Source organism: Artemia franciscana, chromosome 4 (genome assembly GCF_032884065.1).
Source record: "Artemia franciscana chromosome 4, ASM3288406v1, whole genome shotgun sequence".
NCBI classification, from domain to species: Eukaryota; Metazoa; Arthropoda; class Branchiopoda; order Anostraca; family Artemiidae; genus Artemia; species Artemia franciscana.
The window spans coordinates 33,433,200-33,451,404 of NC_088866.1; the positions used below are offsets into that span (position 1 = coordinate 33,433,200).

At 31.7% G+C, this 18,205-nt stretch overlaps 1 protein-coding gene across 1 annotated transcript; it reads left to right on the forward strand.

Moving 5' to 3' along the window:
* Positions 1 to 1,389: 1,389 nt before the first annotated feature.
* LOC136026326 (macrophage mannose receptor 1-like) lies at positions 1,390 to 15,499 on the forward strand. Its single transcript, XM_065702750.1, has 2 exons — positions 1,390 to 1,521; positions 12,852 to 15,499. The coding sequence occupies exons 1-2, from the start codon at positions 1,470 to 1,472 to the stop codon at positions 13,718 to 13,720; spliced, it is 921 nt and encodes a 306-aa protein (XP_065558822.1). The 5' UTR covers positions 1,390 to 1,469; the 3' UTR covers positions 13,721 to 15,499.
* The last annotated feature ends 2,706 nt before the right edge of the window (positions 15,500 to 18,205 follow it).

Sequence of the window (18,205 nt, forward strand, 5' to 3'; positions counted from 1 at the left end):
CAACCTATTAATATTAATCAAAATTGAAATTAAGAGAAAACTAGAACGCTAGTTGAACACCATAAATGATACATGAGCTGAATTGGTAGAATTTTAAAGAGTTTAGACGGATAAATCTGAAAACTAAAAATCTTAGAAGCCTAGGTATATAAAAGAGAATTAAACTTTTTAAATGTAAAGAATTTTATTATCGAAAATAGAATTGTGTCAAAATTTGATTAAAAGTTTAATTCTCTGAATTTTGAAGAGCAGGATTACAAATTTCTGAAAATCTATGGGGAGTTTTGTTTCTGAAACATAAAGGTTTAAAGTCCTAGAATTGAAACATAGAGATATAAAATAGGGTTGAAAATAAGGTTAGAAAAATCCATAAAAGAAAGGCTTTTATCGAGATTCCTGCAAGAAATTTGAGTGGGATGGCCTCCTTTCATTAAAAAAGGGCTGTTGAAGTGATGAGGCACATTTGTTGTTTAAATAAAGAGTTAAAAACAAAGATAAAATTTATTGAACGTAAAAAAACACACACTTAAGTGTAGGTTGCATATTTGTAATTGTCTACACATTGTTTTGAGTGGGTGCACCACTGACTCTGTGCACTGTACGGCACCCCGTGTTTCAAACAATAGGCTGTACGAAAAGTGTGGTTCAATCCTGCTTTCTAGCGTTACAATTAGAGGAAGGTTGAGGTGGCTAGGGCACGTTCTGCGGATGAATGATTACCAAACATTGTCCTTTCCGGCCAACAGTGTAAGGCTGAACTGGAGAACGTCCGTGGGTGGGGTGGGAGGATTTAGTGAAGAAAGATTTAAAGGTAATAGGAACCTACTGGGAGGATGTAAAAAGGGAGGCTTTGAATATGAGTTGGGAGGTGTTGAAGCGTACGTAGCTATGTTGGCCTCAGGTCACATAGCTACCTACAGCGTTTGTAAAATTCTAATTGGTATCTATTAACAATCCAAAACACACTTAAGAAGTGAAGTTAGGTTAATTACGATGAAATATACCAAATACGATGATAATATAGAAAAAAAATGCGAAAACTGCGACAAGGAATTATGGAAAGCAGGTCGCGCAGACTGCATTAGATTAAAACCTAACCTTACCCACAATCCCATTAAAATGTTAAATATTTAATTAATTTATAACTGCATCGTAGTTTTTCTCACTAAAAGTAAGCAAATCATAACCGATTCCAGAGAGGCGAACCAGATTTGTTAGATAATACGCAGCATAATTCCTGAATGTGTTATGGACAGTTAAAAAGAACCTTTTAGTTATAGTAAATCTAGGAAAATGTTCTCAAACAATAATTTGTTTGTTATTTGGATAGAGTTGATGATTTATCGATTTGGTCTGTAGTTGGATCCATGAAATCATCCCTATAAATTACTCTGATGTCAATGTTTGTTTTAGATAAAAATACAGTACAAATCTGTGTCTCCTAATAGTTTTCAAATCAATCTTTCAAGATGATTTCAATGTTTCTTTACTTGCTTGTCTTTCTCAGCTCATCCTGGGCAGGTATCTTGAGATTTTATTATACTATTCTGTCAACTATTTTTTTCGTGTTAACAGTGCTTTGTCGTAAATCCGTTAGTATTTGCTACAGTAGATGAGACAGTAAGTTGTGGTAACTAATATCCTTAAAATCGTGTTGGTGACTGTTTAAGTTTATTTTATTTTGCTTCTTTTACAACTACTATAACATGACTGATAAGATATTTTTCGGTTGGATTACAATTTTTTTCACAACATTTTTTTATCTCTTTCTTTCATTGTTCTCTTCAGCTTAAACTTTATTAACTTATAATGTTTTTTTTTTATCTAGCTTATTCCACGGACATAATGCAATCTCAAAATCAAGGATATCCAAAGGATATCCCCCTGAAAATTTTTTTGTCATGCAAACTCCCCCACCTGCGTATTATTAACGGTTGCTTAATTTTCAAAGTATTTGAAAAAGCCTCTTACAGAAAATTGACCTTCGAAAACCCCCTACCCCATGGAAATTCCTTCCCTCGCTTAAAACATTTCCCCTAGAGAAAATTCCGACTTGCGAAAAATTTACCCCAACATTTTCCTAACAGTGAAATGCCCTCAAATATTTCTATCAGCCTCAAGTGGAATATCCTCCCCCCCCAGACAAATCCCTAATGGAACATTTTTCCCTCATGTAAAGCGAAGACTGCATTTTTAAATTAATTGAAAATAAGGGGATGATTACTAATAAGCCCGTCGGGTATTGTCAGATTACTAATATCCAGGAAATATAAATAATGTGAACACAAGCGACTTTCATGCATTTGTGTTCAGGGGCTTCTAGTTTTAGTCGACGCGAGAAGTATTTTAAACATTAAGATAGCCTTAGTCGAGGGAGAGGGGAGGGTTATATATAAATAAGTATTTATATATATATATATATATATATATATATATATAAATAAGTATATATATATATACATATATATATATATATATATATATATATATATATATATATATATATATATATATATATATATATATATATATATATATATATATATATATATATATATATATATATATATATATATATATATATATATATATATATATATATATATATATATATATATATATATATATATATACCTAGTTGGTGGGGGCGCTTCGCGCCCCCCCCCAGCCCCCCCGCGCGCGTAAGTCGTTACGTGCCATTTTAGTTACGCGCCATTGTAGTTGTGTCCCTATGTCCCACCTGTGAATATAGATATATATATATATATATATATATATATATATATATATATATATATATATATATATATATATATATATATATATATATATATATATATATATATATATATATATATATATATATATATATATGTTTTTAACTACGTAAAACTTGCGAATATACAACATTCTTTGCTGTCCCATTGTCTGTGCATATAAATAGATTGTCAGGTTTACAGACTCTTGAACATGCAACATATAATGGTCCATGGGAAAACAATCCGTATTCAGATCTATACCTCATGATTCTAATGATTGCCCTTGAGCTTTGTTGATGGTGATTGCTAATCGACCATTCCCTGAGTCGCCATCGTCATTTATATATCCCCCTGTGCACCCCGGCGTCCCCTTTGTAGTTATGTCCCTGTGTCCCGGTCGTCATTTATATTCCCTGTGTCCCGGTCGTCATTTGTGTCCCGGTGTTCCAGTCTGTGATTTCTCTTTGAGTGTCCCGGGCGTCATTTATATTCCTTGCGTCTCGGTGTCCCGGTCGTCATTTATATCCCCCTGTGCCCCCCGGCGTCCCCATTGTAGTTGTGTCCCTGTGTCCCGGTCGTCATTTATATTCCCTGTGTCCCGGTCATCATTTGTATCCCGGTGTCCCGGTCTGTATATACATTCGTTTTTTAGTTTTGTTTTTCTCCTTTATTTTTTTCCTTTTTTCTTTTTTTTCTTTTTTAGTTTATTTAGATTTTTAGATTTTTTAGTTTTTTTATTAGTTTTTAGTTTTTTTGTAGTTTTTACCATTTTTTTACTTTTTTATATTTATTAATATTTTTTTAGTTTTCTTTTTCTCTTATTTTTCAGTTTTTTCCTTTTTTTTTTAGTTTTTTCTTTTTTAGTTTTTAGTTTTTTTTTGTTTTTTACCTTTTTTTAGTTTTTTTAGTTTTTTTAGTTTTTTAGCTTTTTTAGTTTTTTTATTAGTTTTTAGTTTTTTTTTTAGTTTTTGCCCTTTTTTAATTTTTTTTTAGTTTTTTTTTAGTTTTAGTTTTTTACCTTTTTTTAGTTTTTTTTTAGTTTTTTAGCTTTTTTAGTTTTTTTTCTTTTTAGTTTTTTTTGTAGTTTTTACCTTTTTTAGTTTTTTTTCTTCTTTTGTATTAGTGTGAAATAATTCAGACGTCATATGCGGACAAACACGACGTCACTCGACAGACAGACAGACAGACATAACCCACAAACAACTTATTTTTATATATATTTATTCATATTTTTTAGTTTTCTTTTTCTCTTTTATTTTTCAGTTTTTTCCTTTTTTTTTAGTTTTTTTCTTTTTTAGTTTTTAGTTTTTTTTAGTTTTTTACCTTTTTTTAGTTTTTTTTAGTTTTTTTAGTTTTTTAGCTTTTTTAGTTTTTTTTATTAGTTTTTATTTTTTTTGTAGTTTTTGCCTTTTTTTATTTTTTTCAGTTTTTTTTTAGTTATTAGATTTTTACCTTTTTTTAGTTTTTTTTTAGTTTTTTAGCTTTTTTAGTTTTTTTTTCTTTTTAGTTTTTTTTGTAGTTTTTACCTTTTTTAGTTTTTTTCTTCTTTTGTATTAGTGTGAAATAATTCAGACGTCATATGCGGACAAACATGACGTCACCTGATCCATCCACAGATCCACACACAGACAACTTATTTTTATATATATAGATTTATATTTATATTTTTTATATTTATTAATATTTTTTTAGTTTTCTTTTTTTCTTATTTTTCAGTTTTTTCCTTTTTTTTAGTTTTTTCTTTTTTAGTTTTTAGTTTTTTTTTGTTTTTTACCTTTTTTTAGTTTTTTTAGTTTTTTTAGTTTTTTAGCTTTTTTAGTTTTTTTATTAGTTTTTAGTTTTTTTTTAGTTTTTGCCTTTTTTTAGTTTTTTCAGTTTTTTTTAGTTTTTAGTTTTTTACCTTTTTTTAGTTTTTTTTAGTTTTTTAGCTTTTTTAGTTTTTTTTCTTTTTAGTTTTTTTGTAGTTTTTACCTTTTTTAGTTTTTTTTCTTCTTTTGTATTAGTGTGAAATAATTCAGACGTCATATGCGGACAAACACGACGTCACTCGACAGACAGACAGACAGACATAACCCACAAACAACTTATTTTTATATATATTTATTCATATTTTTTTAGTTTTCTTTTTCTCTTTTATTTTTCAGTTTTTTCCTTTTTTTTAGTTTTTTTCTTTTTTAGTTTTTAGTTTTTTTAGTTTTTTACCTTTTTTTAGTTTTTTTTAGTTTTTTTAGTTTTTTAGCTTTTTTAGTTTTTTTATTAGTTTTTATTTTTTTTGTAGTTTTTGCCTTTTTTATTTTTTTCAGTTTTTTTTAGTTATTAGATTTTTACCTTTTTTTAGTTTTTTTTAGTTTTTTAGCTTTTTTAGTTTTTTTTTCTTTTTAGTTTTTTTTGTAGAGTAAAAAAAAAAATTAACAAAACTAAAAAGAAGGTAAAAACTACAAAAAAACTAAAAAGAAAAAAAAACTAAAAACTAATAAAAAAACTAAAAAATCTAAAAATCTAAATAAACTAAAAAAGAAAAAAAAAGGAAAAAAATAAAGGAGAAAAACAAAACTAAAAAACGAATGTATATACAGACCGGTACACCGGGATACAAATGACGACCGGGACACAGGGAATATAAATAACGACCGGGACACAGGGACACAACTACAACGGGGACACCGGGGGAAACAGGGGGATATAAATGACGACCGGGACAAAAAAACTAAAAAGAAATAAAAACTAAAAACTAATAAAAAAAACTAAAAAATCTAAAAATCTAAATAAGCTAAAAAAGAAAAAAAAAGGAAAAAAATAAAGGAGAAAAACAAAACTAAAAAACGAATGTATATACAGACCGGGACACCGGGATACAAATGATGACCGGGACCCGGGACACAGGGAATATAAATGACGACCGGGACACAGGGACACAACTACAACGGGGACACCGGGGGAAACAGGGGGATAACCTGACAATCTATTTATATGCAAAGACAATGGGACAGCAAAGAATGTTGTATATTCGCAAGTTTTACGTAGTTAAAACCATATATATATATATATATATATCTATATTCACAGGTGGGACATAGGGACACAACTACAATGGCGCGTAACTATTATGGCGCGTAACGACTTACGCGCGCGGGGGGGCTTGGGGGGGGCGCGAAGCGCCCCCACCAACTAGGTGTTGGGGTGGCGCGAAGCGCCACCCCAACAGCTAGTATATATATATATATATATCTATATATATAAAAATAAGTTGTCTGTCCGTTACGCTAGATTATATCTTCTATATATATAAAAGAAAACAAACTAGAATGTAAAAACTGGAAATTGCATAAATATTTCGAAATATTTTGACAATAGATAAAAGTAATTCGAAAAAGAAAAATGGTAAAAAACTAAAAAAAAACTAAGAGAAAAAACTAAAAAAAAAAATTAAAAATTAAAAAAATTAAAAAAAGAAAAAACCTAAAAAGAAAAAACGTAAAAAAATAAAAAAGATAAAAAACTAAAAAAAAACTAAAAAAGCTAAAAACTAAAAAAAGAAAAAACTAAAAAAAAAACTGGGAATTGCACAAATATTTCAATATATTTTGACAATAGATTAAAGTAATTCGAAAACCTTAAAACAGATACCCCAATCACTTTAAATTAATCAAGTATTCAATAATACAAAATGTAGTAGCAGTTACCGTAGTACATTGGCTTTGATACTCTCTTTCGAATTCGAAGGATGTGAGTTCAAGCCACTTTGCGGTAATCTACTGGACATCCAATTACTGCTGGAAATACAAACTCTGGTTCTTTATATATATATATATAATAAGCTAAAATAAAGGTAAAAACTAATATAAAACTAAAAAAAAACTGAAAAAAACTAAAAAAATGCAAAAACTACAAAAAAAACTAAAAACTAATAAAAACAGTAAAAAAGCTAAAAAACTAAAAAAACTAAAAAAAGGTAAAAAACTAAAAAAAATAAAAAATAAAAAAAAACTAAAAAAAAGGAAAAAACTGAAAAATAAGCTAAAATAAAGGTAAAAACCAATAAAAAACTAAAAAGAAAAAAAGGAAAAAACTAAAAAAAATTTTCATCTAAAAAACTAAAAAAAACTAAAAAAGGTAAAAACTAAAAGAACTAAAAAATAAAAAAAAAAAGACGACACTCAAAGAGAAAGCGACCAGGACAAAAGGAATGTTCGATTAGCAATCAACAAAGCACCGGGACACAGGGAGTATAAATGACGACCAGGACATAAGTAAAAAAAAAACTAACAAAACTAAAAAGAAGGTAAAAACTACAAAAAAACTAAAAAGAAAAAAACTAAAAAAAAGGCAAAAACTACAAAAAAAACTAAAAACTAATAAAAAAGCTAAAAAACTAAAAAAACTAAAAAAAGGCAAAAACTACAAAAAAACTAAAAACTAATAAAAAAGCTAAAAAACTAAAAAAAGGTAAAAAACTAAAAAAACTAAAAACTAAAAAAAAACTAAAAAAAAGGAAAAAACTGAAAAATAAGCTAAAATACAGGTAAAAACCAATAAAAAACTAAAAAAAAAAACTGAAAAAACTAAAAAAAGGTAAAAAACTAAAAAAAAATAAAAAATAAAAAAAAAAATAAAAAAAAGGAAAAAACTGAAAAATAAGCTAAAATAAAGGTAAAAACCAATAAAAAACTAAAAAGAAAAAAAGGAAAAAACTAAAAAAAAATTTCATCTAAAAAACTAAAAAAAAACTAAAAAAGGTAAAAACTAAAAGAACTAAAAAAGAAAAAAATAAATGACGACACTCAAAGAGAAAGCGACCAGGACAAAAGGAATGTTCGATTAGCAATCAACAAAGCACCGGGACACAGGGAGTATAAATGACGACCAGGACATAAGTAAAAAAAAAACTAACAAAACTAAAAAGAAAAAAAAACTAAAAACTAATAAAAAAACTAAAAAATCTAAAAATCTAAATAAACTAAAAAAGAAAAAAAAAGGAAAAAAATAAAGGAGAAAAACAAAACTAAACAACGAATGTATATACAGACCGGGACACCGGGATACAAATGACGACCGGGACACAGGGAATATAAATGACGACCAGGACACAGGGACACAACTACAACGGGGACACCGGGGGAAACAGGGGGATATAAATGACGACCGGGACACCGGGACAGGGAATGGTCGATTAGCAATCACCATCAACAAAGCTCAAGGGCAATCATTAGAATCATGAGGTATAGATCTGAATACAGATTGTTTTCCCATGGACCATTATATGTTGCATGTTCAAGAGTCGGTAAACCTGACAATCTATTTATATGCAAAGACAATGTGACAGCAAAGAATGTTGTATATTCGCAAGTTTTACGTAGTTAAAACCATATATATATATATATATATATATATATATATATATATATATATATATATATATATATATATATATATATATATATATATATATATATATATATATATATATCTATATTCACAGGTGGGACATAGGGACACAACTACAATGGCGCGTAACTATTATGGCGCGTAACGACTTACGCGCGCGGGGGGGCTTGGGGGGGGGCGCGAAGCGCCCCCACCAACTAGGTGTTGGGGTGGCGCGAAGCGCCACCCCAACAGCTAGTATATATATATATATATATATATATATATATATATATATATATATATATATATATATATATATATATATATATATATATATATATATATATATATATATATCTATATATATAAAAATAAGTTGTCTGTCTGTGGATGGATCAGGTGACGTCACCTGAAAAAACTGGATCAGGTGACGTCAAAACTGAAAAAACTAAAAAAAGGCAAAAACTACAAAAAAAACTAAAAACTAATAAAAAAAATAAAAAAGCTAAAAAACTAAAAAAACTAAAAAAAAGGCAAAAACTACAAAAAAAACTAAAAACTAATAAAAAAAATAAAAAAGCTAAAAAACTAAAAAAACTAAAAAAACTAAAAAAAGGTAAAAAACTAAAAACTAAAAAAAACTTAAAAAAAAGGAAAAAACTGAAAAATAAGCTAAAATAAAGGTAAAAACCAATAAAAAACTAAAAAAAAAACTGAAAAAACTAAAAAAAGGCAAAAACTACAAAAAAAACTAAAAACTAATAAAAAAAGTAAAAAAGCTAAAAAACTAAAAAAACTAAAAAAACTAAAAAAAGGTAAAAAACTAAAAAAAAAAAAAAAACTAAAAAAAAGGAAAAAACTGAAAAATAAGTCATTCTACAATAAATTCAGAGCTTGGCATGCACTATTGTAAGTGTCATGTATAGTACCGTTTACAGTGCTCAAATACTCAAAGGATGTCGGACCGGGTACATTCACCAAAAGCAGGCGTAGAATTAAGCATTCATGTTGATTGGGGTGAACAGTGTAGAGTTTTCCTATTGTGGAATCTTTGAAGATGATAGGTTGGCCGTCGACTGACGTACCCTGTTTTCGACGTTCAAATACTTTATTTTTAGTATTCCTTCTTTAGTAAGAATCATTTTTGCAAAGCGAAAAGAAAGCGGTTAACTTTGTATCCGGTGGATTCAGGGCTCTTTGTTGCACGTTGGTTTCCGAGAAATAAACACGTTGACCATTCTGTAAATCTACCGCTAAGTGAACAACAGCTGGACTACGTTCATGTATCGGAAATAAAAGAATTCACCAAACAGCTTCATTACTGCTTATGTATCTTCCAGCCTGATATTGTACGATTTCGTCGATATCTTTGATTTCGGGCTGCAAGCTAAAAACTGCCATATCACTGCCTTTGTTGACGTATTTACATATGTATTTGATTGCCTTTACGGAATTACAGTATTCAACGTTTATGTGTGCATTAAATTTTTTTGATAATAATGGGGAATATGGAACAACCCACTGGTTATCTACTTCGATGGTGGTACCGTTACGCTTCTTCATTATTGCTATTTTACCGCCATCTTCAGTAGATCTTCTTCTATATTGTGGGTAACCATCATTGCCAGTAATTGTGTTGGATACTAAAAGTCGAGGATATTGCTTTGTGCACCTTCCTTTTGGCCATGCATGGTGATTTTTCGTTCAATGCACCGCAAGGTCCATGTATCATATTTTTTACAATAATATCATGTAACCCCTTATCGACATTTTCATCAGGTATTTCAGCAGAAATCACATCATCAATTTCGTTCGAAGTAGTTTTTTTTATGTAGCCAGATTAGTATATGTGCGTGTGGCAAACCTCTTTTTTGCCATTCCACTGAGTACATCCAGCATCGCACTGACCCAAACACTTCAAGTTTTACTATGTAGTTTATCAGTGATTTCAACTTTTGCCGGAAGACACGGGCCGTAATGTCATGTCTATGAACCGCCGATTGTCCTTGAAGTAAAAGCTGCCGTATCTCGTCCTAAGATTGGTTACATGTAAATGTAATAAATAAATCTGGACGACCATAGAGACGAACATACGCAATAGCATCTTGAGCATATTCATGCATATGACGGGGACTGCCAGCATATGACGAAGGTAAAATTGTTAATCTTCCAACGTTTGTGGTATTACCGTCATTTACAACTGCATCTCGCAAATGAATGTATTGTTCAGAGCGTTGCTTGGTCTGATTCAGGCGGATATATAGCAAACGTTCTGATTCAATTTTAGCATACATATCAACGACGTATTGGTGAAACAATTGACGGCATTTTAAAATATAATTTTCTTCATCCTGCCGAATCATTAGTCTATAGGAATAATAGTGCATTGCACTGCATTTCTTATTAATTTCTTTGTTAGTGGCTGGATTCATCAATTTAATATTAAAGTGATAGCTGTCGGCTCCATCCCAAAAAATGATAGGATATTGTAGGGCATCGTAGCATCGATGAGTTTCCGCAATTCTTAACAACTGAGCGTTTCGCTTATGAAGAATAATATCTCGAGGTAAAAACTGATCACCGACCATAACGATTGCCACTTAGTCAATAGTTGGAGCATTGTATCTACGCACATGTTGGCCAGGAGGCGTTTTGTCAGCGGAAATAACAATTTTATGCGTATTAGTAGGCATCAAATCGTGGCTGTTTTGAACAGACGCACTAAATTATTATTTTCGTGGAAAAGATGTTGCAATGGGGAAACGATTGTCCTTTCAACGTTGGGAGAAATTTCGCAACTTGCATCCAATTCAGAATTTCTATCACTGATGAAGTACAATTGTAAAAATTTATAATTCTCGCCTGAGAATGGTAGAAGGGACCCTGCTCTATGATAAATTTGCCCTTTTACTTTGAAAGTAGACATAAATGTATCTTGATTTTCGATTTGGGCTCCAAACGACGTCATTTGGAAACATGAGTTATATTTTCTGATTTGTGATAAAAAACGCTTAGATTCTGACGTAGTTCCAGTAAGGAAAGTCTTCAATGGCTCTGGTGGTGCAGCCAATAGAGGAAGTTTAACTTTTCCCGAGGCGCAACACATTCCCATTGTTTTACCATTGAATTTCAAGGCCTTGCAATAGGGACAAATTTTAGACATAGTCCCGATTTGAACACATCTACTCAAGCTATAATCATCGACTGGGCTGTACCTGAATGCCAGGCGATAACTTTCAGGTTGCTCTGATTCCTCGGCATGCTTTCTTTTCTTACTTTCTCTATCAGCAGCAAGCCTGATTTCTTGCTGTTCTTGTGATTCCTCGGCACGCCTTCTTTTTTCACTTTCTCTTTTAGCAGCAAGTCTGGTTTCATGTTACTCTGGTAGTTCCTTGGCATGCCTTCTTTTTTCACTTTCTCTTTTAGCAGCAAGTCTGGTATCATGTTGCTCTGGTAGTTCCTTGGCACGCCTTCTTTTTTCACTTTCTCTTTTAGCAGCAAATCTGATTTCGCGTTGCTCTGGTAGTTCCTCGGCACGCTTTCTGTTCTATCTTTCTCTATCAGCCTCCAGCCTGTTTTCTTGCTGTTCTTTTGATTCCTCGGCACGCTTTCTTTTCTTACTTCCTCTATCAGCAGCAAGTTTTTTGGCATAGACTCTTTGAGCATCTTCCTCGGCTGTTGCCATTGTAAGTTCATCAGTCATTTTACAGTTAAACATTAATAGATTTCCCCGTGAACGCATGTCTTAAATACCTTTAATGACATCACCGTCATAACAAAAATGACGACAACTAACTTCATGACGTCAGTCAACACACAAACATGACGTCACCCGACAGACCCAAACACACAGAGACAACTTATTTTTATATTTATACTATACTGAAGAATACTGAAGAATGAATCTTATCTTATTTTTGCTTATTTGAAACTAGCGTTAAAGCGTATATCAACTGGTATGTTTAAGCTTAACTTAGTGAATCAGTAAATAAATTGTAAACTTACCCACTTGACTGTGTCACAGCTCTTTCTTAATGTTACTTTGGTACTAGTTGGGATTATATACTAACCATTATTGAGAAATAGTTACAAAATACCTACAACCACAAAAATTACTTAACTTTTGTCAATATGATAGAGCTGTATAGTCTAAAAAACAAGAGATGGCCGAAGGGGTTAGAAAACATATTGACTATAAGCCACTCTGATAACAAGAACAGAGCTGCTGGACCCGTCATCAGTGTGGGTGTTTATTCTTGTGCTCAATTCGAAATTGCTAAGTTTATGACTGTTTACCATGCAAACCGAGGTACAAGTAAAGAGACAAGTCATCAAATGGAGGGTAGTAGGAGATCTTTCAGAAAACTAGCATTGGTACCACATCATATTTATCATTGAGAGGTTGTAAGTTTGCCCAACTGGTGCTAGAACTCACACAAAGGAAGTATTTTGGGATTTTTAGAGTGGTGCTAGCAAATGTTTTTAGCATCTGCAAAATACAAGTAATTTCTGGGGGCATTCGTAAAAAGAAAACTAAGAAGACATTATATAAAAAGTTTTAATGATAAAAAACTCGAGCAACAAATTACATAAGCAAATTACTCTATATATAAGAAAAATATTGTAAAAAGTCCATGATAAACGTGAAGGTTCAGTGCTCAGTAGAAAATAACTATCATCAAGTATTTATTCGTAGTAAATTTGCAACTTTTATTCTTCTTTTAGTTCAGAAGCATCCAGACTCAAAAAACGGAGCATATTGTGCAGATGGATGGAGCCTAGTTTGCAGCAATGAAAATGACTGTAGCTGCTTTCAATACGTTGACGGCTACGTTCGCTACGAAATTGCTGAACAGATTTGTAATGGTTTCGGAGGAGAATTACCCTCAATCCATTCAGAAGATAAGAACAAGTTTCTTTACGTGTTTCCAGACGACTTACGACGCGGTGCTTGGATAGGACTGAGAAGAGTTAATAATTCCTTTATATGGGTGGATGAAAGCGATTTGAACTATGCCAGCTGGAACGATGATGCACCCACAAATGGGGCCAATTCCAGTGACTGTGTTCATTATGTTGGATACGAAGACGAGGGCTATATCGTGCCCTTCAAATGGCGTGATAGTCCTTGTACTGAACTACGACCAATATTCTGTGAAATGCCACTTTCTAAACCAACAACTACAGTTCCACCACCTACAACGCAGCAACCCGATCCATGCCCTAATAACTATACAGAAAGATGCTTCCAAAACAACGTCTGCTATTGCTATTCAGTCAAACAAAAAATGTACTGGGGAGATGGGATTGCTGCTTGTAGAAATGAAGGAGCTGATATGATTTCGATACACTCCAGTGAAGAAAATAGCTTTATCCGGGAGATAGCAGGATCAGAAATTGTGTGGATTGGTTGCTTGTATAATTCAACATACTGGGTGGATGGCACCAACATGAATTATGAGAACTGGCTCAGTTCCTATAATAGTCACAATTTAGGATATATGAGCTTTGAGTATAGTGGATATTGGAGGGGGTCTATAAATATTGGTGAATATATGACTGTCGTGTGCAAGAAGCCAACGTATCGCAACTAAGTAAAAAAGAAAAACATTACACATACATTTACTATGGAACAACTTTCTAGCTCAAAATGTTTGAAATAGAGTTAAATATGAAGTTTTTTTGTAAAAATGTATAGTTAATTTTCAAAAGACTAACAAATTAAAAAAAATCATAATTGAGTAATGTTCTAATTTTTGCTTTAATTTAATAAGAGGAAATAACTGAAAAGAGGCTTGAAGACCAATAAAAATATTTCTAATGTGTAAGAAATTGTTTGGCTCCCAGACCCTGTCCCAAATAACTAATCAAGTCATTTTATCCTTCCATAATAAGGTAACGTGCCTGGAAATTTCAAGTTAATCCCCCTATCGCAACTAACCAAAATAGAAAAAACATAACACTTACGTTTACAATGGAACAACTGTCTTACTGAAAACTGTTTGAAACAGAGTTACATCTGAAGTTGTTTTAAATATGTATAGTTGTATAATTTATTTTCCAAGGATACACAAATAAAAAAAAAATCATAATTGAGTACTGTTCTAATTTTTGCTTTACTTCAATAAAAGGAAAACCGTGTCCCCCTAACCGTGTCCGAAGCAACTAATCAAGGTCATCTTACCGTCCCATCATAAAGCACAGTGTCTGAAAATTTCAGTTTCATCCCCCTAACCACGAGACAAAACAGGGAAGACCTACAAAAACTGTTTATTTTAATATGTGAATATAAAGAGTTTCCGCAGAGAAAAGATTCCTCCTCTCCTGCTATCAAATTTAACATTTGTCTCTGTACATAAACTACCCCAATAATGGTATTTTCTTCAAAAATAAGAATTTTACCTGAAAAATAATGTTTTCTTAGTATTTAACTTTAAAATATCGAAAAAAAACCATAACGACTGGATTATTTATGTCGCTAAAATTGGGAGTCTGGTCCTCTACCGACTGAGCTTGCCATTCCTGTTAAGTGGTTTCACGCCTTTTTTGCGTTAATGTATAAAAAAATTGGTTTTTTATAGGATATAGTTAGGGACCCTTAAGAATCACCAAAACAATGGTTGGAAAGAGACATCTCTATATACTGTTTCGGTAGGTTTTCCATGTATTTGTAATATTGTTGTACTCTAGCTTTTTAGGTTCCACGTTTGTCTGAATGCTCAACTCAAAAAGACTTAACCGAACCAAATCGGAAAGAAAAACCAATTTTTTGGCTCGAGAAATAATTGAAATACTAGAATGCATTAATCTAAAAGTACCTAGGATGCTAACATAAATTTTTATTCTTTTAAATTCATAATTAGCGCAATGATTTTGCAATAGACATTTGAAAGTGGTGTTTTTTCCTTTAGTTGCATTTTTATTGTTGGCATGAACATCAAAATTGCACCATGCCATTTAAATGGCACGATAGTCCTTATACAGTACTGTGAAAAATCCTGAACGAAGAGTCTTTCAATAATTATAAATATAGTTTCACCCAAGGGTAGTCCTATAAAAGCTACATCTGTCCTTTCTGTTTAGTACGATTGGCCAGACAACACATATATATTGTCTATAATTACACATAATTATTGATGGTAATCACCATCAATAATTAATTGAAATCAATAATTAATTCAATAAATAATTGAAACTCAAAACGAGCAGAAACTAAGAGGAATACGTCTGATGCCCCCCCCCCGGTGCCTTCTAAAGACCAAAAAAATCTTGCACTTTACTGAAAATAACCGTTGTTTAAAGTTTTTTGTTCGTTATTTTGAGCTATGTGTTTTTATTTCTCTTTATATCAAAAAATAAAGATAAGGAAATCACCGTTATAACCAAGACAACTGAAAAAACTCAATCTATATATATATAAAAATAAGTTGTCTGTCTGTCTGTGGATCTGTGGATCAGGTGACGTCATGTTTCTGTGTCGACTGACGTCATGTTTTCGACTGACGAAATTACGAAATTACATTGGGACACAAATGACGACCAGGACACCGGCACATAGGGAATATAAATGACGACCGGGACACTCAAAGAGAAAGCGACCGGGACACAAGGAATGTTCAATTAGCAATTACCATCAACAAAACACCGTTAACAAACCATCACAAATGACGACCGGGACACAGGGAGTATAAATGACGACCAGGACATAAGTAAAAAAAAAAACTAAAAAAAAGGTAAAAACTACAAGAAAACTAAAAAGAAAAAAAACAAACTAAAAACTAATAAAAAAACTAAAAAAGCTAAAAAACTAAAAAAACTAAAAAATAAAAAAAACTAAAAAAGGAAACAAAAAGAAAAATAAAGGAGAAAAACAAAACTAAAAAAACTAAAAAGAAAAAACAAACTAAAACTAAAACTGAAACTAAAAAAATAAAAATAAAAAAAAACTAAAAAGAAAAAAGAAAAAAAACTAAAAAAACTAAAAAAATGTAAAAACCAAAAAAACTAAAAAGAAAAAAAGGGGAAAAGTACAAAAATTTATTTCATCATTTACCATTTCAAAAACGAATGTATATACAGACTGGGACACCGGAATACAAATGACGACCGGGACACAGGGAATATAAATGACGACCGGGACACAGGGACACAACTACAACGGGGGCGCCGGGGGGCACAGGGGGATATATAAATGACGATGGGGACACAGAGAATGTTCGATTAGCAATCACCATCAACAAAGCTCAAGGGGAATCATTAGAATCATGAGGTATAACTAAAAAAAACTAAAAAAAAGGCAGAAAACTAAAACCTAAAAAAAATAGCCATTCAAAAACGAATGTATATACAGACTGGGACACCGGGACACGAATGACGACCGGGACACCGGGACACAAGGAATATCAATGACGCCCGGGACCCTCAAAGAGAATTCACAGACTGGGACACCGGGACATAAATGACGACCGGAACACATGGAATACAAATGACGACCGGGACACCGGGGGGCACACGGGGATATATAAATGACGACGGCGACACAGGGAATCGTCGATTAGCAATCACCATCAACAAAGCTCAAGGAAATCATTAGAATCATGAGGTATAGATCTGAATACGGATTGTTTTCCCATGGACCATTATATGTTGCATGTTCAAGAGTCGGTAAACCTGACAATCTATTTATATGCACAGACAATGGGACAGCAAAGAATGTTGTATATGTTGTATATATTTAAAACACCAAAATGTTGTATAATGTTGTATTTAAAACACCAAAATGAACATGCTGGAGTAGTCACTCGGTGAGAGAGGGTGTCAGAACGGAGAATGAAGGTCCCAGGTTCAAATCCTGGTTAGGCTAAAAAAGGTAAAAAACTAAAAACTAAAAAAAACTGAAAAAACTAAAAAAAGGCAAAAACTACAAAAAAAACTAAAAACTAATAAAAAAATAAAAAAGCCGAAAAACTAAAAAAACTAAAGAAACTAAAAAAAGGAAAAAACTTAAAAAACTAAAAACTAAAAAAAACTAAAAAAAAGGAAAAATGAAAAATAGAAGAGAAAAAGAATACTAATAAAATTAAAAATAAAAATAAAAAAAAATAAAAAAGATAAAAAGCTAAAAAAAGTAAAAACCAATAAAAAACTAAAAAGAAAAAAAGGTAAAAAACTAAAAAAAATTTCATCTAAAAAACTAAAAAAAACTAAAAAAGGTAAAAACTAAAAGAACTAAAAAAGTAAAAAAAAACTAAAAAAAGGAAAAAACTGAAAAATAAGCGGGATATAAAACAGGGGGATATAAATGACGACCGGGACACCGGGACATAAGGAATATAAATGAATCAGAAAATACAACTCATGTTTCCAAATGACGTCGTTTGGAGCCCAAATTGAAAATCCAGATCAATTTATGTCTACTTTCAAAGTAAAAGGGCAAATTTATCATAGAGCAGGGTCTCTTCTACCATTCTCAGGCGAGAATCATAAATTTTTACAATTGTACTTCATCAGTGATAGAAATTCTGAATTGAATGCACGTTGCGAAATTTCTCCCAACATTGAAAGGACAATCGTTTCCCAATTACAACATCTTTTCCACGAAAATAATAATTTAGTGCGTCTGTTCAAAACAGCCATCGATTTGATGCCTACTTATACGCATAAAATTGTTATTTCCGCTGACAAAACGCCTCCTGGCCAACATGTGCGTAGATACAATGCTCCAACTATCGACGAAGTGGCCATCGTTATGGTCGGTGATCAGTTTTTACCTCGAGATATTATTCTCAGGGTTTCCACCACACGTGCTACAACTAAAAATAGGCCTACCAATAATACTTTAAAGAAATATAAACCACCAAAGCTTTGCTATGGCACTCGACTTGCCGTAAAAAAAAACAATGGAAAACCTAATAGAGGCCACAATCTTGACAGGGCCTTTTGAGGGTGAGGCTGCTCTTATTCCTCGCATTCCCAAGATTCCAACGGATCTGCCTTTTCAATTTAAAAGATTGCAATTCCCAATTCGATTAGCATTTGCAATCACCATTAACAAAGCTCAAGGTCAATCATTAGAAAAA